We start from the raw sequence: 24,662 nt of genomic DNA, 5'->3' as shown, positions 1-24,662 counted from the left end.
TTGATTTGAATGAAACTGCTGTGTGTGTGTGTGTGTGTGTGTGTGTGTGTGTGTGTGTGTGTGTGTGTGTGTGTGTGTGTGTGTGTGTGTGTGTGTGTGTGTGTGTGTGTGTGTGTGTGTGTGTGTGTGTGTGTGTGTGTGTGTGTGTGTGTGTCCATTATGTCTTGGTAGGCAGAGCAATCAGCCATGTGGTTTGTCTCTTTAAAGGACTCACGTTGTTTCTTCAGCTGACTGGAACAGATTGGCCACCCTCATCAAGGAGCCAGGAGCCAGGAGTTTCTACATGCATGTTAGTAACAGCATGTTTTGTCTTCCTGCATGATTTTCCTTCCCCTATTTTATCATTCCCCTCACATGTTCTGCAAGGGGACAACCCATTGTCCCCACAACCCATTATCCCAAATGTCAAGGTCTCCTAGGGATAATTGCTAATATTTCTTTGTCTTTTTCTTTACGAGTACTTGACCTTTTGCCATGTAGTTCACTGAGCACATTCATGCTCCCCTGAGGGTGAACCCATGCTTCCTGGGACACTGATAATATTTCCTCTAGTTCTTTGTCCAGACAAAAAATGGATGAATGACTATCAAAAACTGATTTATGGATGATCGTGACATTTATCGAACATATTCAAGATCACAAGAGGAAAACTCTTTGATTTCAAGGGTCCAGTGACCTTTAGGTTCACAGGACAATCAAAATGTCGTTCTTTAGAAATGAAGCGGTGGCAATTTTCTTTGTTCAAATCCAAGTAGTCTGACCTGAAATATAGATTGTGGCTTATTGTTATATCTTTCTGTTTAAGAACTATCATCAGCATCATACACATACATATACTTATGTACATAATACCTTGCTTTATATGTTGTTATTGTTCATTCGTAAATTCAACATGTATGTTTTCTACTTTCTTGTTTATTTCTTGTCTTTTAATTTGTATTGTACAATGCCATGTCTTTTTATGCTGCTGCAACACCAACATTTCCCAAATTGGGATCAATACAGTTCTATCTTATCTTACTTATACTTTAAATGGTAACTCTAACACAGTTTTAAATAAAAAAGAGCTTCAGGTTACTGGTCAATTTAAATCCAACTAAAGAATAAGCTTATATAATGTTTTACTTTGGAGAAAACCGTTGCAACACAGCTATATAATACACCTTATATAATTTACATTTAAAATTCCACACCAATAACATGAATTGTTTTTATGTGCCTGGGACGTTTCGGACGTTTTAATGTGTGATATGTGCCATGTCGTTAAAGCACTTTATATGAAAACATGCTATACAAATCAAGCTTTATTATTATTATTATTATTATTATTATTATTATTATTATTATTATTATTATTATTATTATTATTATTATTATTATTATTATTATTATTATTATAATACTAGTCATGAACATTGCAGTCACAAGCAGACTTTCTGTCTCATCTGCAGATTCTCTTATCTCCTTTTACATCTATGCTCCCCTTCATTTTACTTAACTCATGTCTCCTCTGATCTCAACAACATTTATTGGAAACTACCTATCAAACACTCAACTCGCGTTAATCCACCTCTGTGCTTCAAAATAATCCTTTGGTTCTTGCAGACCAATTGAGTTTTGACCTAGTTGACCCTTTTCCCAGAATACACAGATCGCAGCACATACAGACATACTGCCTATATCCAAGCCAATTATATAAAAGGCTTTTAGGACGTACATTTATAGAATTAGGTCTGGAATACCAAGTATAAAGACATAGCAACATTTTCTTTACCACATGTAACTTCAGTGGCTTTGTAAATGTTTGTAGTTGCATCACCTGTAAGGATTACATGTCCAAACAATAGCAGGATAGTGCAAAAAGCTGTGAGGTCATATTTCTGCTGCAAAACATTAAGACACATATTCAGAAGATGATTTTGTAATTTTATTCAGAATCAGAATCAGAAACAGGTTTATTACCAGGTAGGTTTACACGTACGAGGAATTAACTGTCATGGTGCATAAAAACAAGAATTCAAATTACAGACAAATATTTAAAATAATATAGTAAAATATAACAGTATTTACATTGAAATGGAATGGAATAGAAGGAATACAATAAAGAATAAAAATCCGCAGTAATACAAAAATATTGTTGTGCATTGGGTTGGACCTGGTTTTATTGCAACAACAGAATCAGGATTTAGTTCCTTTTTTATTTACAAGATGATAGTGCTATAGGTCTGTCAGCTAATGAGTGTAAAAGCCAAAATGCCTATTGAGACATCGTTTGTTGTTTTATAATTATCATTATTGTTAACACCACACACAGTAGTAATTCACCACCTCCGGTAAATGTCACACGGGTCTGGTTTATGGTATTTAAGACACCTGTGGTTTGTTTAGGGTTTGTGGATGACAAAGAGGATGAACTTTCTCTGATATTTTCTGTTGATGGCATGGTACTACTTTGATTATTGTTTGTTTTATTTCTTTATTGGATATCCAAAAACGTTAACTTCACTACGGACTGCTTATTGGGAAAGCGTCACAGCTATGAGCCAAATGTTGTCTCAAAGGTGAGCTTTGGGAAAAGATTGTAAGAGGATTAGCACCTGACCTTTATTGAGTAAGGAGCTACATTAAAGTGGACCTATCATACTATATTTGAATAATATAGTGTAGGACCGTACCTATATAAGGCATATTTATACTTTTTATTTTTCAAAATACCAAACAGATCATGCATTTTAGCCATTCCTCATTTCGCTCGATTTAACACTGTCTTTTCATGGGCTGATTCTGTGAGAACAGCACCATCTACAGGCCTGGCATATGTACTACAGCGTCTCCAGCGCTTTCCAACGGCAATGTCCGTGGCTGTCTCCTCCTGATTGGTGGAGTTGGCCCAATAGCCGTAGCGCCACTTCTGTGACGTCATAGAAGTGTTCAGATCTGGATCAGTCTGTATCAGATCCGTTGCAGCCCCTTTTTAAGAGATTTGGTAATGGAGGAAAATAGAGAGGGTTGTGTTTTCTGACACTTGGTGAGTTCCCTGGAACACCGGGGACACATATTCATGTGTCAAAGATGTACAAAAGTGCATTTTGCATGATAGGTCACCTTTAACTTTATATTTTTGACCTGCATGTTCAAACATTCGAAGCCGGGCTTTCATAAAAAAACGACTGCGATAGAAGGGTCAGGAAATGTCCAATAAAAAAAGTAAAGCAACAAAGCTGTCTAGCACTATAAGAGTTACAACTTCTGTCCTTTAGTTAAAAAGTAGGACGTTGTGTGACACCTTTATACAGCAAAACACTTTACACAGAGAGGAGGCAAGGGTGGATGATCAGCGTTGGATTCTTTTAGCCATGACCACGGCAGCTCCCTAACGTTAGTAGTCAGGTAGTTATTACTGTAACCATGACAACAAAGCCCAGCTGACCTTATCCAAACTGTCATTTAAAACGAAACAATGTCAATCAGTTTTGATGAGTACTTTTAAAGAAGAAAAGTGATTTGGTGAGAGTTGAGGAGTCTTCACAACTAAAGCACCATTCCTAAGGTCTCTTTCTCACACTTTGCACAGGATAGAGAAGACATTTAGCTTTTTTTAAATGTTGCTAAAACAACATATTTCATTTGGGAGCCAGTCACTATGTTTTTTTAACTAGAGGTAATATTTGAAGTTCCTAGTTAGCTCCAAGGAAAATGTCAAAGACGAATAAATACTGCCAAACAAGGTGCAAGAGGCTTTGCAGCAAAAGCAGCTAAAGGTTTTCTTAAAATAATGTATGTGTTTAGAAGGTTCAAAAATGATTACTGTAGCAATAATATAGTGAGAGGATCCTCATATTTATGATTGTCTTGTGTGTGTGTGTGTGTGTGTGTGTGTGTGTGTGTGTGTGTGTGTGTGTGTGTGTATGTGTGTGTGTGTGTGTGTGTGTGTGTGTGTGTGTGTGTGTGTGTGTGTGTGTGTGTGTATCTGCATTTTCTCTACTTTTATGTTTTTGGCAGATTGCATGGCAGGTTATCACTGTGTTAGTGTGTGTGTCTGTGTTAGCACCTGCATGGGCAAATGTTCGCCTCCATGCTGGAGATAAAGTAGCACCAGCAATGCCTGCATTCACCGGGAACAAAAGCAGAATGTTATGTCCCACAATTCCCAATTTCCTGTCCTTTCTGTTTCATTTACTCTTAAAAGGAAAGGAAATTAATTTCCGACACATTGGCGGGTCGAGGAAAAGATACAAAACATCCGTCTACAAAATGTAACCACTGATTTTTATGTTGCGGTGCTCTTGGTTTTGAGATGAAAGGAAAACGCATTCTCTCAATACTTTGACACATATTTGTGGCACCCTTTCATCTCTCAGGTCTCAGCACTCGGTTGGCTTGGTGATAAAGCACTTTATTATGTTACGGCAAGGAGCCCCTTGAATGCCTTGCAAAATGATGAGTAAAAGATCATCCAAAAATCTTTCCATGACATGTTCACATGCTTTCATGTTCAAAAGGCTCTTCATTTTCTCATACTGCCTGTGCTGCAGCACCTCTACTCACCCTCTGTCTAAAACCAGAGCCCAGTCTGCCCTGATTGGTCAGCTGGCCGAATCTGTTCTGATTGGTCAACTGCTTAGAGATGTCCCGCCCCTTAGCCTGTCCAATGGAAGCGCGAGTGTTATATAATGATGTCACTATGTAGCATAAATAAACAAAGAAGCTCAATGGATGCATTTCAGGCAGGGGGGGGGGGGGGGGGGGGTGTGTGGGAGACACACTTCAGGAAACTCAAAGAAGCACAATAGGTCCTGCTTAAATGTGTAGCATCATATTGAGCCTGTGTGAAATAATTCTGTTCACGTATGCAGGAATTGTAGTCTTAACATAAGCTATAGGTGATAAGAAGGGGGACTAATGGAGTTAGACTAATGAGGCTATAGTTACACTCAACCCAATCCTGAGGTGGCTTTTCATTGTGTTGTTATGGTGCACACTAAATTCTTATTTAATTACATAAGCTCTTCTCACATGGTGGAAAAGATAATCAATATTGTGTGTCTCCCTACTCAGCCCTACATACTAAACACCTTCCTTTTACTTCAGTAACTCATCGTCCATAGCTATGGCTTCACACAAAAACGACTTTTCACTTAAATAAATTAAGATTAATTCAAGCTATTGAAACATTACAAGACCTTTGATAAGTATGAATGATTTGATTTATCAAAGGAAAGCTCAAAGTAGAAAGGAAGGCTGGTAGGCAGTGATGGTAGAGCAAGTTCAGTGTGACCTAGACATGTTTGAAGAAGCTAATGGGCTTGTCACGGAAGTAGATGTGCTGGGAAACTGATCAAACAGGTAGGTTTAAACCTCAGGTCCTAATGTTACCAAGGACGTGACACAAAGCAAGGTCTCCACTGTTTCCTGGACGACTGCAAATGTGGTTCATTTATCCGTGAAAAGGGCTTAAATAGAAGGAGAGCATCATCGTTTGAGGATTTCAAAGAGAAGCCTGGTCCACTTACAAAAGATGTTTTCAAAATGTGATTTATTGCATTCTACTTTTCACTTACATGTCACATTATAAGTAATAAGAAACCTACACTATTATTCGGTGTATAGTGATGCATTACTGATTATGCTACTGTTGTGTTTCTTTCCCCAGTAAAAAAAGTACAACAAGGCCTATAAAATGAAAGAAGGTAGCCTTATGTTTTATTTTGTGATGTTCTGATTCTCTGTACACAGTATGAGTTTTTTTGAACGTATACATGTGGGCCGGCAATAGCTCAGTCTTTAGGGACTTTGCTTGCGAACCGAAGGGTTGCTGCTTCAAGTGCCGGTCTGACCAAAAATGGACTGACAAGGTTACTACCTAAAGCAAGCACCGAACCCTGTTGTATGCTGTTTTTGAGCAATGTACCAATGGATTTGCAAAATAATAGTTATATTAAACAAGTTCTATTGAAGTTGTTATTCACATATTTCTAAATTGTTTATTACTGCACTACAGTGGATGTTCAATGATCATTGTAGCGGTTAAGGAATTGAATCACCATGTTGTCCTGTTTTGATTTGTTTCCACCAACTGATCATAAAAGTAAAATACATTTAGGGACTCCTTACACTTGCAATTTACACAGTTTGAGTCACAAATTGCAAAAACGGAACCATCTGTCAAACACACACACACACAGACACACGCACGCACACACGCACACGCACACACGCACACTCTGTCATGTTTACTTCATGTTTCATCCTATTTGACCGAGCAGACACCATCTGCCAATCTGCAACCTTGAGTGTGAATGATTGCATGTTCAGGAGTAGGAGGTGTGTACTTCCTTGTGCATTTTCAATGTGTGAGTGGAATAAGTGTGAGTTTTTGTGAATGGATAAGATGCAGGGTGACATGAATGGGGAAAACAACATTTCACACAGCAGAACGTTCCAATCTCCTTACCAAACTCACCTACACTCTCACTCACAACAAACCTCACCTTTTTCCTACCTTTCATCACATATTCTGAAATATCACTGTCTGAAATGTAATCCTTCTACAGATTATAGAGTGGGAGTATTTTTGAACAGTGTGGATTTTTTTGTTGTGGAAGGTGAGTTACATCACAGTAAGTGCCTTTGGGCTTTACAAGATATCAGCCAGGTTTTAGATACACTTTAATTGCACCTTGCACCACAATAATTGATCTTTTTATACAGCAGAGCGAGCATAGTTCTTAAAATATTGAAGTGGTCCTCTTTGAGTAATGCAACAAAACGGCCTCACTTATGAATGCGGCATATGACGCATCAGATGGTTTCTGCAGAACCATCTGAAAACCGTCATTTTCAAACAGGCACTTTAAAAAAATACTTGGCAGGATATTTGTTTAGGCAACTTGTATATCACCTATCTTCCGCAACCGTATACTTCAACCACCAGGTCGAAGTTGACTGCAGCTTCATTGCTGTTCTTTGACACCTAAACCAGAATCACATCACTTGAAACCTCGCAGATGGATTTTGTTGTCAAGTCGTTATCCTGTGATTCTCACATGATCTTGTGATATCACAAGAATCTAGCCCAGCAAGGTAATGAGGAGCATAGTTAAAGATGAAGTTTAGTGGAACTGAATATTCATTGGAAAAAAAGATTGGCGGTGCTAAATGCATCAGCAGTGACCCCACTGGTGATTTCTGAAGAGTTTACGTGTCTGAAAAACGATGGTTGTTACCGAGTGGCTGAATAGGACTACAGAAGTTGTGGAGGACGTTGTACGTCATTACACCGAACACGTAAACACTCCCGCTAAGTTTGTTTGCCCTTTTCTGCTTGAAAGCAATTACCTGCCTCCTGCAAACTGTTAAAACAAACGCTTCAACTTGTACAATTTTGAATCTGTATTTTTGAATATCGATCTTATTTTTGTTGTTGAATGGAGACATGATTTGAACACTTTGAATCCATGAAGTGGAATGTAAACCACTCACTGGATGTTTTCACACAACACATGCAGACATTCATTCAATGACGCAGATTATCACACTAACAGCAGCTCTGCAGTGGTACCTTGTAAGACACACACCCACACGTTTCCTCAGCAGAGTTCAAATCTAAGGCCTTTATTAATCGTCTTCCCACGCCAGGTTAAAAGAAGACCTCAAGTTTGTGTAGGTGTTTCTATCATTGCTCAGGTAATTTGTTTCACAGAGAGTTGAGAGAAGAGATGGCCTGAGGGAGAAACCTTAAAGACAGAGAGGCAGAGAGAGAGATGGAGCCGGAGGGGCTTTGGATACTTTCATTTTCCCACCTCGCTGCTTCCTCGTCTGTCACAGAATGCAGTGTTGGTGAAGTGAGATAGGTCTGTGGTGTGTGAGTTTGTGAGTGTGTGTGTGGGTTAGGTTGAATGTGCAGCATGTATCTTTGTGAGAACCGGTTGGAATTTAAGCAGACCGGAGACCTGTTCTATGAAGCAGGATTTGAGGTTAACAAGTTCATTTCTAGTTTAATCCTGTTTTCAGTCCTAAAACGCTGTTTCAGTTATTACAGCGATGGTTCATAAACGTAGCTTATCTTTGAAATAAGAAATTACTGTCTAAAAGCTTTGCGTTTTGACAATTTATCTTGGAAATTGACATCACCATTCAAAGAGATTGTGCTAAGCTTGGCGTGTGGGTTGTGAGAAGCACTCTTAGAACAAATTAGTGAGTTAGAGGCTGTGAAAACCCTTCTGCTTTCCACAATGATTTCTTATATGAAAGATACAGACTCTCGTCAAAGAAGATGATTTTTCAGCGTCAGCTTCTCAAGTTAGAAGTTGCCAGTGCCACGCTTCTGAGTGCTGCACTTACAGATGATGTGTGTGGCTCTGCGTTTCTCTGATACAGGACCTTTCATGCTTGCTGAAGGAGATGCAGAAAAATAGAGAATTCAGTCAGCGCTATTTATAGGTGGTTCAGGCTGTGACCGAGCTCGTTGATGCCTTGCTACATGTTTTTTATCATGTATGTGACAGTCACTGCATCACCAACTTTTCCATTGGGAATACATAAAGTAATGTACACTTTCTAATATGTGTCTATTTGGAGGATAATTAAGGCAGTGTTTCCCCTAGGATGGAGTCATAGCAGCGGTGCTAAGGCACGTGGGCCCAGCATAATGTGAGCGTGTGGAATTATTTTGTGTGTGCGCGTGCGAAGTGCGCCCCGCCAATTTGTTTCTATGTGTCTGCCAGCACAAGAAAGGCTCTTGAGGTCTAGTACCAGGGCCGGTTCTAGCCAATTTGCTGCCCTAGGCGAGATTTTAGGCGAGATTTTATATAAAGAATAAATGAAAAATCTCTACAAAAGACAAATACACTGCAAAAACAGAAACTTATTGACATAGGTAATATAAGTCAAAATGGCTTCAAATGTATTCAGTATTGTATGAACATGTTTTAATTGGGGGGTGGACGTCACATCCTCTAGGGGGGTCCGGGGGTATGCCCCCCGGGAAGACTTTTTTGAACATTTTAAAGTAAAATGCTTCAATCTGGTGCACTTTGAGCACACAATTACTAGAGACCTGATCTAGGGGGCACAACTCTAAAACGCCCATATGAAAAAGATCGGTTTACATTTTAATAATCAAATAAGTATGTGAACATAACCAATAACCTACCATAGCCAATAACAAATAAATGTAACTTTTTTTATTTTTGTTGTTCATTTATATCTTATTTTACGAGTTAAAATGTTTTTATTTATGCATATTTTTGTATCCCTCTAACTTTAAACTATATTTTTGGTTTACTGTCCTATAGTATACATTGGAATGATTTCAAACCTGTTTTTATTTATCCTAATAATTATAAAGGAGTGCCTTGGAAATATGTGTTTACATAATTTGTGGTCAAAACGTTTGAGACCCACTGAGATAACTTAGACTAAAATTAACTATCTAAACACTCAAGAGTCCTTTACCTCACTGAGCCTCTCAGTCTGACAGGAGAGCTCTCCTCCATCCTGGTTGTAGAAACATCTACTTCTTATATCCGTTAGCGCAGCTAGCACCAGATTCTAATAACAACAGCGCCGCTGCGCCCTCTCTCTCTGTCCCTCGCTCTCTCGCTCCCACGCTCGCACTTTGGCTGTTAGCTGCGAGCGCCTGATAAGCCAACATCCCCCACTTTCATCACTTACAGCGCCCATCGTACAGGGCAAATTAAAAGTGTAACCGGGGTGAAAAGGGTGTTACATTTACTTAATTATGAATGTTATTACATCAAGGCCAACAATTAGGATGAGCACTAACGGTCAAACATGTTTTTTTCCCCTCCCAGAGCTACCAGCGCAGCGCCCCCCAGATCTGGCGCCCTAGGCAAATGATGGACTGCCACAGTGTTCTGCCTGTACGATTGGCATATTCAAGAAAAGAAAAGGCTGTTTTCAGCCAACATTTTGAATGTAATTTTTTGTTTTACCTAAATTAAGCCAAAAAAAACTAAAAAAGTTTACTGTGCTAGGATTTCCTCAATTTCTTTTACCCTTCTTTAATTCCAATGTTATTAATACGGTCAATGTAAATGTCAACCGCCAATTATCAATTTTGCCATGTTTTTAGGAATAAAATGTTATCTAAATCATGCTAAGTGTTTTTTAGAATAAAGATCAAAAACTGGAATGTTTTGTGAATTTAATGCAACTGAAATGGAGATTTATGTCCCAGATTCCTGACTTGGAAGACTTTCAAATAATGTCGTCTAGCTGATTTGGCCATTGGACTTGGCCATCGGTCTGTGACAGCTTCTTCGTGCATGTTGAACGTTTCTTATATGAATACTAATTTTGCATGTTTTCCTCCTTTGTTTTCTTTAGATGTAATGGACACAATGCCAGAGTTCAAGCCTGGCTCTGGCATATTTAAATGGCAGGCACAGCGAGGCTGGCCAGGAAGAAGTGTAGCTGGGTCCAGTGTTAGCTAGCTGTGGTGTTTGTTTTTTTACACAGATTGGAAAGGTTTGGAAAGCTAAGGCAGCTGGCATAGCAGAGTGGAAAGACAGAGGGCAGGGACTGCTGGAAGGATATCTCCGGGGCAGTCTAACAAAGCATCGGAGGAATTACATATCCCATCTGGTCTGAGAATCCAGATGTCCCAATAGAAATGGATGGAGGATAAACAACCCAGTCTCACATCTAAACTTGTAATAACTACGTTGGTCCACAACTTGGGACGTAGTATTTCTACAAAAACGCCTCTGATGTTTTTCAATATTCATTTCCAATGGCTGGCGTCCATGTCACGTGATCTTCAAATTTCTCCCCGCAGAAAAATAAAACATGGCCGACCTTCGTTTTATTCTCTGTGGAAAATGCCTATTTTAAGGTTAGTTTGGCCATTAAAATGCGTTTTTGATGTCATTTGATGCGAGAAATATGAATTGTTATTTCAGATTATGTGTGCAGTGGATGTACATGATCTTTAGTTTGCTAGTTATTACGAAGATTACTTCAGGAAATTTTGTCCATTCAACGTTTTGATTGTTACCAAGGTGGTTGTTAGGGACGCTGCTATCGATATTATTATTTTTTATGTTGTGTAAGTGTTTAATGGCGTTTTCTTTATTGCTACCCCCTTCCCCGTCAATTTATAGTGTTGGTCCACTGCGCAGACGTATTAGTTTAACAAAATTCGCATCTAAAATTGTGGCATAGATACGTTATTTTCCCCTGTGCAATTCTCCAACCCAGTCTCACATCTCATCGTCATAAACAAATACCGGAAACAGACGTTGGCAAGATCCTCAGCTCGGTGATTGGATGGTTTAGCCGCAATGCACGTTGGGAAATGGTGTTTATGTGATGTGAAATCCGGAAACATTTAAAAAAAAAAAAATCTTTAATCCGAGTGTGCTTGCTTTTCTCTTTGAGAGTCGTCACATAACGGCATTGTAATAAACGGTTCGGCTGCATTACACATTACATATCTGCCGTAGTTCTCTATTAATAGAGGCCTGATAAAAAGACTTCTAGAAGAACTGCCGCCAAAACTGAATACGTGACGTGGATCATAAATATATCAGCAATTAAACAACATCTTACATTTCTTTTCACGCAATACGTCTCCTTGCAGTATCAACACTAATTCGGCCGACTTTTATATTTGTGGTGAATTTAAAATCTTTTCACTCCTTCATGATTGGTGTTCAAAAGAAAAGTCGAAACACCTGGGCTCGGTTCAAGTGAGCTGGATTTTCTTTTCATCAAGGAGTCATTTCTGTTGGGGATTAATATGAGACGGTTAAGGACAAAGTATGCTCGTAAAATCAACTGCAGTCATTGTTGCTTCCTGACCATGAGTGTTTTCTGACCATATCAATTGGGTTATTATTGCAACTATAATAATGATGGTCCCTGAACCTTAACAAAGTTGTCATTTTAACCCAAACCACAACATTTAACCCAACCAATCTTTATATAGAGGCATCAGATCAGAAAAAAAGGCTTATAATTGATGTCATGAAGGGCAGATTCAAACAAAGCATCCTTCTCTTACCTTCCTTTTAAAGGTTGGTTAGTCTAAAAGAACATCATGTTAATGCTGATTATTTTTTGTGACGACTGTGGTCATAATCTCCAATGCATATATGATATAAATATGTTAAATAAATGCAGTAAAAAGTATAATAACAGCCTAACTTAATAAAAAGTGCGCACAAGCATTATTCAAGTAAATGAAGCTCAGCGTTAGTTTAATCAGGAAGACATTTATTAATTCTCTCTCACCCCTCTGATTCTTATCAGCTGATTATGGACGTCCACTCTCCATTCATTATATTTAGTGCCCAGGTTGAGCTCATAAGTCTTTTAATCAATCAGGATCATTCATCATTATTCTTATCCAATAAACATGACCAACAGTGTCTAGAGTCAGGGGTGTCTGTCGTGTGACAATGGGGGTTTAATTAACAAACCCTATGCATATTAGATAGATAGATAGACAGACATATACATATCTTCGTCACTAGTGTAGAATTATAAAATGAAAATAATGCAGATAAAAATGTGACCTCAAGTTGGAACACATATGTTCTGGCTGCCTTACACTGGCTCCCTATAGAACACAGGATAGAATTTAAAATTCTTCTTCTCGCCTACAAAGCCCTTAATGGGCAGGCGCCATCTTACCTTAAAGAACTCATTATACCTTACTGTCCTACTAGGGCATTGCATTCCAAGAATGCAGGGTTGTTGGTTGTTCCTAGAGTCTCTAAAAGTACAATGGGAGCCAGAGCCTTTTCTTATCAAGCTCCACTTTTGTGGAATCAGCTTCCAGTTTGTGTTCGGACGGCAGACACCCTATCCGTTTTTAAGAATGCGCTTAAGACCTTCCTTTTTGATAAAGCTTATAGTTAGGGCTGATTAGATTCAGCCCCTAGTTTTGCTGATATAGGCTTAGTTTGTCGGGGGACATCTTACTTCTTCCTTCTCTCTGTCTATACCTGTGTACTCTCATGTTCCGATTAACCCAGCTTCCCCCAAATTTCTTTCTTTTTGGTGTCTATATACGCCGGGATCCGGAGTCATGGATGATCCTACGGTCCTGTGTCATGGATCGCGAGTCCTGGATCTTGAGTCGTGGCTGTGGTCCTGGATCATAAGTCTTGGATGGATATCCTCGTGGATTCATCTTCTTATTATACACACATGCATTTCCAAACATTTGGTCTACCTATGTTGCAAATGTATTATCTTTTCAATTTACACACGGCATCTATTGCACGTCTGTCCGTCCTGGGAGAGGGATCCCTCCTCTGTTGCTCTCCCTGAGGTTTCTCCCATGTTCCCCTTTAAACTGTGGGGGTTTCTCTGGAAGTTTTTCCTTGTACGATGTGAGGGTCTAAGGACAGAGGGTGTCGTATTGTCAAACTGATATTCTGTACAAACTGTGAAGTCGTGTAACATTTGTGATATTGGGCTATATAAATAAACATTGATTGATTGATATGAGTTTAAACAAAATTAAATATTGGAATAAAATTAAGTCCAAGGAGGATACCATTATTCTCCTATTGTCAATTGACAAAGCTGAAGCCTTGACCCTTGCCATTGAATGTGAGATCATGTGGACGGCATCATTTATCATCTTTAAAATAGAAAATGATTATTTTCTTTCTGAAATGGAAATGTGTTATTACTTGCACATGCCGTGAAAAGACTTCCTGTTCACATAATCTTTCATTCACACTTGGACCTTTTATAAGAATAAGTGTTGCATCCACGTAGCCTATTGTATTTAGAAATCCTGACATATTAATTTTAGACAAATGATTATTAACCTTTTAGTTAAATGAGATCACGACTTGATGGAATGGTCTCTGTGGAACTGATTCTGCTCTCATCATGAAAAAGCCAGCTGTGACTGCTTTTAAAATGTTATATCTCGAGCAGACACCCCTGGGCTTGATGCTGGGTGTCGAAACAGGTGAGTCAGAAAGTATTAAGAGATTAACTAAGATAACTTTTTTGTGGAGTGTTTTTATCTACTTTTACCTTGATCAGAAAAACATCCTCCACCTTTGCCAGTCACCATGCTCTCATTTACTTTTCTCTTTGTTCCAGATCTGTTTTTTTTTCTCTCTGATCTCCTATTTTTTTTTCTCTATTCTGCTCCGTCATCCTCAGTTGTTATATTTGCCTTTGACGCTTGCAGTCTCCATCCTCTTCCTGCACAGATCACTTTCTTTCCATCTCTTCAAACCTTTTGTGTCCTCCAATCTCACTCTCTTTCTGTCTGCCTATCTTTCGGTCTCATCTTTATTTGTGCTCTAATTCTGCCCACACTCACTTTCCTTTCTTCTTTCTCTTTATTCATTTATCCTCTCAACCCTCATCTACTCAGACACTCTCCTCTCTCCACCCGCCCCCCTCATGTTTTTTTTTTTAATCACCTAAAGTTTGTGTGCCATTTTGATGACTCAGTTATTTGAAATCAACATTTTTGCACTAATTATAACTTTTAATAAACATTATTATGGTGGCTTGGCTGGTGTGATTACACTTCAAGTGTTCATGTGCATTGACACCTTGCATTAAACCACATATTCAGATTGCATGTTAGCACCAGGTGTCAATGGTGTCGTAAAATTCAGATTCTACAACAGGAATGTTTTTAGATAGCACTCTTACCTTTAGACCTCACGTCGAATACTAGCGCAGATTCAGGAGATAATAAAAGGTTTTTCATATTGGAATTTAGCATTTCTTTATCTCTTTCTTGTGCAATAAACCTGGCTGTGCTTTCATCTGTACTCCCATTCTGCTCACTAGACCTTAAAATTACTTGATGCCATTTACTACCCTGCGTTTCATCACAGAAGATAAATGTCATACCCACTAAACACTATCATTTTGATAATGAGTGTCTCATACCAAGGCTGCGTCGATGTAAAACATTGAAAATAATCTTTTTTTGCTTACTTACTTCTTCTTTATATAGACCCTCCAGAAAAACGCGATCGCAGAATTTTCCGCATAATCAGCAAAATGGCGCAGATTTTTAAAAGGCCGCATAATCCCCGCATTTTTCCACACAAAGTTGAGAAAAAAAAAAGTTAACTCGTGAAGTAGTGATGATGATGATGATGACTTGACGTCATCAGCTCGCGCATCACAGAAGGTAAACAACAAGGTGCCCAGTACGTCGACCGCGGTCGACCGGTCGACCGCGGGGGCAATGCTGGTAGATCGCGAGTCATTCATAAATTAAAAAAAATCCAGCTCCGTTAAAATAGACAAAACAGGTTTTGATCCCTCCTCCCTTGGCCTCCCTGCCACTTAATTCAGGAGTTGACTTGATTGACAGAAAAAGCGACCTATTGCTTTCCAGTCTGTTAACCCAGAATGCAAAGCGATACAAAATCAGTCAAGTGCCGGGAGAGACAAACAACAAAATGAGTGCGGGAACGAGCAAAAAGCTAAAGACATACCACTTCCACACAGAATGGGAGGGAGAATATTTTTTTGTGATGTCACATTCAAAGGTTATTTGCCTTATTTGTAAAGCAAGCGTCGCTCTGCCAAAGAAAGGTAACGTGAAGAGGCATTATCGGAGTGTTCACAAGGCATATGACAGCGACTTCCCTCCGAGTAGCGAGTTGAAAAAGAGAAAGGTCATGTATTATTGCTACACAAACATTATCTCTTAGTCTTAGTGTCGCCAACTCGTTTCTAACATGCAAAAAGACAAACAAATGCGTCGGTGTATTTTCTATCTTTCCAATCCAGAAGAGATCTCTCTCTCCCCCGTCTGTTTGCAAGGGGGCGGGGCAGTTTACACACACGCATCTGCTCAGCCTGTCCTCCTACAAAAAACGACCAAATAGGTCGATTGTTTAAGCAGTGTTGATCACGATATTACGACCCATAGCCACGTAGCTTTCCCATTATTCATTTCTAGCAGCAGTTTATTACAACCTTTTGTCACGTTTTGTCACGATCGTAATCCCGTGAACTTTAACCTTGCGCATCAATAAAAGTGCGACGAGCCAAGAAGATGAAGATGAAGAAGAAGATGAAGAAGAAGAAGGATTGTTAAAGAGCGTCAGAGCTTTACAAGTGGTAAATCTGATTTCTGTATTTCATTTGATTTGTTTACGCTTTTAATTAATCCTGTCGTTTTTCTACTAAGCATGTTTAACCACGATATTTCAGTTTTACGTTTTAGGGCTGGCCCGTGGCATAGGCAGTATAGGCGAATGCATGTTGTTAGCAATAGCATGGCTGTAAAGGTTAGCGCTTAGCGCTTAGCTTATATGCGCTAACGGATATGTATTGCAATATAAGAAGGTTCGTCTACAACAAGTTGTAGGGAGAGTTTTCTCCTTCGCACAAAAGGAGCTAAAATCATGCCTAAAAACAAAACCCTTGGTAGCACGTGACATAACACATAACAATGGCAAAAGTATGTATATTCAGCTAACCAGACCAGGACATGATATGAACGTAAACAATGCGAAAGGAAATGGCACTTTAATAATAATAATAATAATAGTTGACATTTACATGGCGCTTTTTATAATGCACACACTTTTTCTTTCTTCGAAATGTCACCTAACATGTTGCATTAATGATAGTTAGGGTAAGTTCAACACTTGAATATCATCAGGTCATAGTTGTTTTACTACTTTAAACATTCGCTAATTCAACTTAAGTTTTGTGAAAGCATCACATCTAGTTAAAAAGAGAAATATATTTCCCTGTAATTACTGATTTACCTGGGACTTGATTGATTTTGGTGCCTGTAGTTTTATTTTGGCGAATGCTTATTTATGAAGCAACAATTAAATTACATGGTAGCACAGCTAATCTGAGTTCATCTGTTTGGTTTTTTTCAGGTCATCTATCAATTCAATTATATGAAGTAGCCTATTATCATAAAAAAATCAACGGTTCTTTTCAGAGCCATATTCCTCTTCCTACTCTCTTTCACCCCTCTCGTTTTCTTGTCTTTTGTTTTGTTTTTCTCCCTCCCTGTATGTCAGTTCATCCTTTGTTTGTTGTTGCCCTTTTTATCCTCACTTAAAAATGGCATCCAAGCAACTGAATGAATGGCTAGAGATAGGGAATGCCCTCGCAGATGAGTTGGCAAATAAGGCAAGTACAACATTATCCAAAAATGTATTATAACATTTACTCAAATGATAACAGACACACACATTACAAAGATGTGTGTGCAACAATTAAGGGAAATATATAATCTCTTTTATATATTTATATATTAAGATACCAAAGAAACCAAAGAAACCGAAGATACAGAAGATACCAAAGAAAATAACGCAAGGATCAAATGTTTCCTGGAGGAAGAGGGACCTGGATGGGAACATTATAGCCCAACATTGGAATAAGAATCGATCTGGTCTGTAAAATATAATCTAGTTCTAGTGTTTCATTAAGTTTTAATGTCGTTGGTCGGTCCTCAATAATGTTTCCCATATCATCGTACTTTGTTTTATGCAGTTAAACCTTCCAGCTCTCAGAAGTCCCCAGAGGTCGAGGAGACACATGAGATTCCTCTACAGGTCCCAAGTCTTGGTATGCACAATGAATTCTTAAATTATCCTTCAACTTGAAATGTAGGTAATTGTTTGTAGTATGTAATAGCTTTGTTCATGATACATTGTAAAGTGAAAAGCCATGTATGGAATATCTTTTTTAAATTAAACTAAATTCCATGATTTGTTTTATATTTTGTTATTTTAGATCAACATCTTCAGACACTGAGAAACCTGTTGGGTTCTCTCACTGTCCCTGCATCATCAGAAGAAACACCCACTGCATCAACATGGACCCAAAGACAGTTGAAACGTGAACAAAAATTCAGAGCTGCAATGCCAGAGCTCCTTAATTTGAAATTGGCTGCAGAGATTGTCACTACACGTTCCTGTCTCCAATGCAAAACTGCTGATGCTGTGGTCCGGTGCTTGGACTGTGTTCCACCAGGAACTCCCTTTCTTTGTCCGGCATGTGACCCTATTATCCATGGTAAACATGTCTTCCATGACAGGGAAGCCATGTTTGATGGGTTTTACAGACCTATTCCTCCCACATCCTTAGTGGTTGTGGATGAAAGTGGCCAATATGGACTCTGTGAACAAGGTGGGTTCAAATAAGGTATTACATATTCCCTTACCATGGTTTCCTAATGTGCACTACATATACAGCGGCATCATTTTCCCCATGTCGGAAGTTTGCTTTAACAGTTAAAATGTCTCAATTTGTATTGACTACATTTCCTAACATGTCCTAACATGCATATGAATCTCTGAAATTGTCTTTGCTGCAGTGTGTCTGCTTCCAATTCCTCCGCCATCCCAAATCTGCTTCTGTGGTCCAAGCCAAGATTTCACCATCATCCCAGGAAAGCAGACCGTGTTGGTGACTATCAATGGTTTGTTGCCACCAGAAGACGATCAAGCAGAAATACAGGATTACTATTATACTTTTGTCCTACATTGCATAGATAGCTGTCAAATTGCACATTTATATTTTTTCTCAGGTCCATACAACGTTCGTCTGCCTTCTGTGTGCTGCCCAATTTGTTCCGCCAAATGGTCCCCGAGCATAGGTGACTTGCTGGGATACAAATACTGGCCAGCAACCGACAGCTGCAAAATTATTTTTAACTTTGATGTGTTCACATCATTCGAGCAAATGAAATTGGCCAGCCCAGCATTATCCCAGCAAGTATTTATAAAAATGCTTGAACATCGATCGTTTTCCACAGGAAGGGTAAGAATAAAATGTGGTTTTCAAGATTTTTGAATACCAAACTTTTAATTAACCAAATGAATACCATTCTTTTTTCCAGACAGGCAGAATCTGTAGCGATATCTTCCACAGAGTCTTTCGGGAGTTTGCCTTCTGTAATTACAGACAAGAAGATCTATGCCTGGTGGAGCCCTTTAAATGCCCAGCATGCACACCTGACATGCTGGCTATTGCTGTAGATGGCAATAGAAAGCATTATCGCTTCAAGAAGTCCAGAGGGTCAGTGAAATCATATTCTCATTTTAGTTGTTGTTTTATTGACTAAGCTGAATGTCTTTGCTGAAATGTCTAACTTTCCCCAACTCTGCAATTTCTTTTTCCAAAGTTTGTAGACCATCAGAAAACAATAGTTGGTTTGAAATTACACATAATTATATAAATCCAATTCATAAACATTATTATATATGACGCCTGTAAAGTTAACTCAACTTTAAAATGTTAAATGGTTGACGTTAGTTGGATATGTTGGAGCTAAGAACCAGTTTTGGATATAATCGCTTCATGAAAAATGTATTAAATTGCCCAGGAACCTTTTTCTATGCCTTCCTCTGCCCTATTCCATGCCCATCAATATAAAGGATGTACTTTTATTTTTACCTTTTTACAAGAAGTCAGTAAACTTTTCACTAATGTTAAATAATGGTGGCAAAAGACTTTACACAGAATTACAGATCAAATTCACAAAGACCTTTTCCACATTTATGAAAATGTTATGGCAAAAGCAAATTGGCCACATTAAATAGAGGACACAATCAAACTTATGTATGTATGATAATGTTGCTTACAATGTCTTTCTCGAATTTCGCAGGACAGATGAACCGTCTCTATTTGATGGACTGTTCATTGCCCAGGACAGTAAAGTGTCTGCCTTTGTCGACAAAATCAGGAGCCAGATGACGATTGTAAGAATCTATTCAATCCCTTAACCCTTTATTTATTTTTCTTAGCACAGGGTTAAATGTAACAGATTGTGTCTATTTCAGAAAAGTGGTCGTGATGTTTGTGGACCGGCAACATTCACAGCTTGCAGAGAAACCTCACACAAGTCCAGGGCCAAGGTGGATGAGGAAGGACTGCAAATAGCTGTGTGCAGACATGGCATCTTACTACAAGGCCTAAATCACTACCGTGGTGAAATATATGCCTACCCAATGTTCCTGCAGAAGGAGCTGGCTGAAGTTGCGAATGCAACATTCTTTTGTATGGATGTTGCCTGCAGGTAGTTATAACTATTGCAAAATTGGAAGTGTTTGTGGGAAACGTGTTATCTATTTAATTCTTGCACATCCAGTAGATGTAAAGCAAAAAAAACATTCATTTGGATAAATGCTGATGTTGGTTACAAGGATTGTACTGGTAATTTTAAGGACCTGGTTTATCTTTTTACTATTATGCCATCATGCAACTGGAAAAGCTAATTGATTTTGTCATTACAGGTACTGGCCTTATTTGGAGAAGATGGCAGCAAAGTTGCCTGAGCTCCAACCACTTACAGAGATGAAACCTTTTCTCTCTGTAATGCACGCCAAGGCCCACACAGGCAAATGCGAGGTACAGTATGCAAGTTAAACATTTGTGTCACTAGATTCAAATGTTTTAGAAATTGTAGTGCACATAAGAATATCATGTAGTATATTCTATTCAAGCCTGTGGAATAATTGTAATAGTTACAAATGTTGACAAAATTGTTACAAAACAGACTGTCACAAGGATAGGCTTCCAAAACCCATTATGTTTATTTTAGTAAATATATCCGCACTGTAGAAATAATGAATGAATAGAGCTTCAAATAACTGCAGTTGTGACATTGTAGTTCAAAGCATAATTCAATATCAGAACATTTTAACTTTCTGAAATTGCTCCTGACACTGATGATAACTAAAGATGTACAGTACAAGAAATTATAATATTGAACTAAATAGCTAGATCTCATTGTTTATGATTCTGAGCAGGTGAAGTGGGGTGGCAGAAGCCAGGAAGGTGCTGGAAATACTGTCGGCGAGGAAGTGGAACAGGTTAACAGCTTCCTCTCAAGGGCAGCTCTGACAACAAAATACATGACCAAATCAGGTTGGTAGAGGAAAACAAATAGTTTGAAGTAGTGCCACATTGTAAAGCTCATATGAATTTTCATGTTTTTGTGTTTACAGCTAGAGCAGATATGATAACCGTGCTGGCTATGCAATGGAACCACAGGAAGGTGGAGAATCTCCACAAGACACTCTCAAAGAGATTTGTCAAAGTAAGACGTCCATGCTGCATTTCAAAATGTATATTAAGACTATCCGAGTTTGTTGTTGTAGTAATTTAACACCATCCTTAGCTACATGTTGTTGAATTGAATGTATTCTGCAATCATTTCATTATGATGGTGCTGCCATGGCACACTGTTCTGCCAAGAGAGTCTCTGTTCTGTCTGTTTTTAATAAAGCACTATAGGTTGATTCATCTGAATTTCTGGATAATAATAATAATAATAATAATAATAATGTTAATCCTGCTTGATCTTGAAAAAAAAGGGACACTAAGGTGATACTTGCCAACCTTGAAGAGAAGGTGTTTAGCATTTCATGTTGTTGTCTGGTCAGTTAATGTTCATAAAGGAATTCAGTAAAAAGCAACCTTCTCAACCAACTGGAACGCATATTCACTTTTTCCTTTTAAACATTCTAACCAGACTACACAGAGAGCACAAACTGAAGTGGACAATCTTGAGAGTCTCAAGCAAGAGCTGAACATCTCCCTGGAGGACACGGAGCAGTGGGTGTTGGAGGTCAAGCAATGGGCAGCCACTGGTATGTTATATGATCACTGTGGTATAGATTTGGTTCCATATTTCCAAACATTTGGCTTCATGTTTTATGATTACACCTTGTTGTTTCTGTTTTCAAGAGAAACATGGAGCCCAGAGTAGCCAAGAGGAGCTCCAGAGAGAAATAGATGAAATTATTTATTCCCTCCGAAGAAAGAAACACGACCTCTATCGACAAAATGGTATTTATTATTACGTTATCTAGAAACAATATTTGTTTCTTGTTGTTGTTGTTTGTATTATTAATATTAGTTTATTTGTATTTTGTTTTACTTTACAGACAGCAACCAAACAAGGCAACGCAAACGGAGAAGACTGACAGAGCTCAAGAAGAAACTCAGAGAGAGGATACTGCAGTACAACACCATTGATGCCTGTTCAGAGAAAATTGACACAGAAGCAGCATGCGGTCTGTCTGAGGATGTCATTCTGCCCTGGGAGGCGCAAGGAGATGGTAAGAAACAACTTGTTTTTGTTTGCCCTAGATATTCCATAAATTCAGTTGAAGTACTAGAATACAATCACCAATGTAACACAGAGCTATCAACATAGGTGTCACAAATCATCATGATCACAACAAATCATTTTAAAATAATGATATTGAAAGGTCTGTATGATGTTGCCCTATCAAGTCTTAATAGTCTAGTCTCACTGGGACAGGCATATCTATGGAAACAGTAAAACCCTTCCTGACCACCCTGAACTGCATACTAATGTTGAATCTCAAGACATACTGAATGTAATTCTGCCAACATAGACAGAATTGAAAAAATTCAGCAAGTGGCGAGGTTGAATTTTTTTTTACCAGATTTTAAGGTTTTGGTCAATTTAATTAAAAAAGATTGAATACAAACTGATATTATTTGTTTTATTAGCCTTACCATTGTGGTTGTTATATTTTGTGTTTTTTCCATTATAGTGGTGAACCTGCGCACAAAGAGGCGACTTTTTGACCAGGTTGCGCTGGTCAGGCGTATGGAAGAGGAGAAAGTCATCATTGTGAAGGAGATGACCCAGCATTGTCAAAATCTGAGGCAGGCACTGGACAAACTGGACCGCCTCCTTCATCAGACAAAAGACGACATCAGAAACCAAAGTATGTTCCACAAATACCGATTTATAACATTTGCCACTGCCCCCCTCCCAGTGTCAAATGTCTATCACTGAATAGCATCTGTAATGATTGCATTTTTTCTGAATCACAAATCTTTTTAGCTAATATACAGCCTCGGAGTTAAACATTCAAATTGCTTATATGGAACCAACATCAATGCTAACTAAAAGTTGCCTTACATAGACTGTCATTTTGTCTTTTTATTTTAGTTTCTCCAAGCGATATAACAGAAGAGGGATACAGGGGACTGCACTGCTGTATTTTACACCATCAATATCTTCTGGAGCAGAAACTGAGCAGAGTCACCAGCACCTACAGCTGTATTGGCTCGGACTCGTCTTTTCTCATGATGGAGGAAGACATTGAAGACGGTAATGAGGACGACGAACAGGACGGTGATGAGGACGGTGGTGAGGACAACGAACAAGACGGTGATGAGGACGGTGATGAGGACAACGAACAAGACGGTGATGAGGACGGTGATGAGGACAACGAACAAGACGGTGATGAGGACGGTGATGAGGAAAACTAACAGGACGGTGATAAGGACAACAAACAGGACAACGAACAGGACTTAACAAGTCTATTGTGTTGTATGCATGTCAACGTATTAAAACGAGTATTACGATTGAATGGCTTGTTTATTACCTTTTTTTTTTATATGATCCTGCTTTGCATTTACTATGTCTGGTATTCAAGTAAATGCCATTAGCAGTTATCAGTCACCTTCAGATCCGAGTTACCTCGAGGGCCAGAGGTTCCCCACCCCTGGTATAAGGTTTTGGTGATCACCCTTATTATCATCATGTCATTTAATCATGATCTGTTTAATTAGCCAATGCTTACATCCAAAGAATGTGTCTAGACTTTACTCCTACAGACACACACTAACAATACAAATTGAGCTAAGTAATACACTCACGAGCCACTTAATTAGGTACACCTTGCTAGGATGGGTTGGACCCCCATCTGCTTTCAGAACTGCGTTAAGTCTTCATGGCATAGATTAAACAAGGTACTGGAAGCATTCCTCAGAGATTTCACTCAATATTGACCTGATCGCATCACACAGTTGCTGCAGATTTGTCGGCTGCACATCCATGACGCAAATCTCTCGTTCACCATATCCCAATGGTGCACTGTAGGATTTGGATCTGATGACTGTGGACTGTGACATTTGAGTAAAATTCATTGTCATGTTCAAGAAACCAGTTGGAGAATATTTGAGCTTTGTGACACGGTGAGTTATCCTGCTGGAAGTAGCCATCAGAAGATTGGTACACTGTTGTCATAAAGGCATGGACATGGTCAGCACAACCCGGTATCACGGCAAGACGTGAACATGTGACGATTTACCATGATGGGAGACGTGAAGCTGTCACGATTTCGTCCCTTCAAACGTGACAATTACACAGTATTGTTAACGTGGCCCAACCAGTGGAGATATACCCGGAAATGCCAAGCAAATGCTACCCCGACGGTCGGTTGTTATTATTATCAATATTAATATAATAATGATTTCATTTGTAATAGTCACACTCAATTTCGCTAATTTTCTGTTGCCCCAGCTGGTCGGCACCTCTTTTAGCAGATACAAAGGCTATATTCATTTATTAAATCGATGTGTGTGGATGTGGAATTAACGGACGTGACGTTGCACGATTGCGTTACCAGGCAACAGCTTCGGTTCATGTTAATTTATAAACTCTTCAACTCGAACCGTAGTTATATTTTAAAACATTTTAGAAAGCCTCATGAAATATTTTAATGTACATTTTAAATTAAATGTGAAGGAATGTGTGTATAACAAAATACATCCGTCAAAAACAATACCGGAAACAGACGTAGGCAAGATCCTCGGTTATGGCTAGAAAGGATCCTTCTATTGTAAATATGACGTCACGTTCTCGTTGTAACTCTCGTTGTAATCGGAGC

General features: G+C 38.8%; 2 protein-coding genes across 9 annotated transcripts in view; one reads left to right on the top strand and one right to left on the bottom strand.

The window, feature by feature from the left end:
• Positions 1–24,662, bottom strand: part of LOC307037339 (ras-related protein Rab-7L1-like) — a 584,338-nt gene that overhangs the window by 96,231 nt on the left and 463,445 nt on the right. The gene's annotated exons all lie outside the window — the stretch shown is intronic.
• On the top strand, positions 15,835–23,360 carry LOC307036305 (uncharacterized protein). 4 transcript variants are annotated; one of them, XM_079676502.1, is made up of 18 exons: positions 15,835–16,092; positions 17,016–17,127; positions 17,257–17,389; positions 17,491–17,565; positions 17,734–18,129; positions 18,317–18,421; positions 18,530–18,762; positions 18,842–19,020; positions 19,610–19,703; positions 19,785–20,020; positions 20,238–20,352; positions 20,754–20,871; positions 20,952–21,043; positions 21,479–21,596; positions 21,694–21,795; positions 21,894–22,067; positions 22,533–22,709; positions 22,937–23,360. In XM_079676502.1, the coding sequence occupies exons 2-18, from the start codon at positions 17,059–17,061 to the stop codon at positions 23,257–23,259; spliced, it is 2,739 nt and encodes a 912-aa protein (XP_079532628.1). In that variant the 5' UTR covers positions 15,835–16,092; positions 17,016–17,058; the 3' UTR covers positions 23,260–23,360. The 4 variants fall into 4 exon arrangements, with proteins under 4 accessions (XP_079532628.1, XP_079532627.1, XP_079532629.1 ...); XM_079676501.1 differs by having other exon boundaries at positions 16,869–17,127; XM_079676503.1 differs by having other exon boundaries at positions 15,835–17,127; positions 22,911–23,049.

This window comes from Notothenia rossii, assembly GCF_949606895.1.
Source record: "Notothenia rossii genome assembly, chromosome: 4".
NCBI lineage: Eukaryota > Metazoa > Chordata > Actinopteri > Perciformes > Nototheniidae > Notothenia > Notothenia rossii.
This window is presented reverse-complemented; position numbering and strand designations above follow the sequence as displayed.

Excerpts from the sequence above, each read along its gene's own strand:
- LOC307036305 (XM_079676502.1), top strand. The coding sequence starts at position 17,059 with ATGGCATCCAAGCAACTGAATGAATGGCTAGAGATAGGGAATGCCCTC. Across the intron at positions 18,130-18,316 it reads ATATGGACTCTGTGAACAAG|TGTGTCTGCTTCCAATTCCT; the intron begins GTGGGTTCAAAT and ends TCTTTGCTGCAG. Across the intron at positions 18,763-18,841 it reads GATCGTTTTCCACAGGAAGG|ACAGGCAGAATCTGTAGCGA; the intron begins GTAAGAATAAAA and ends TCTTTTTTCCAG.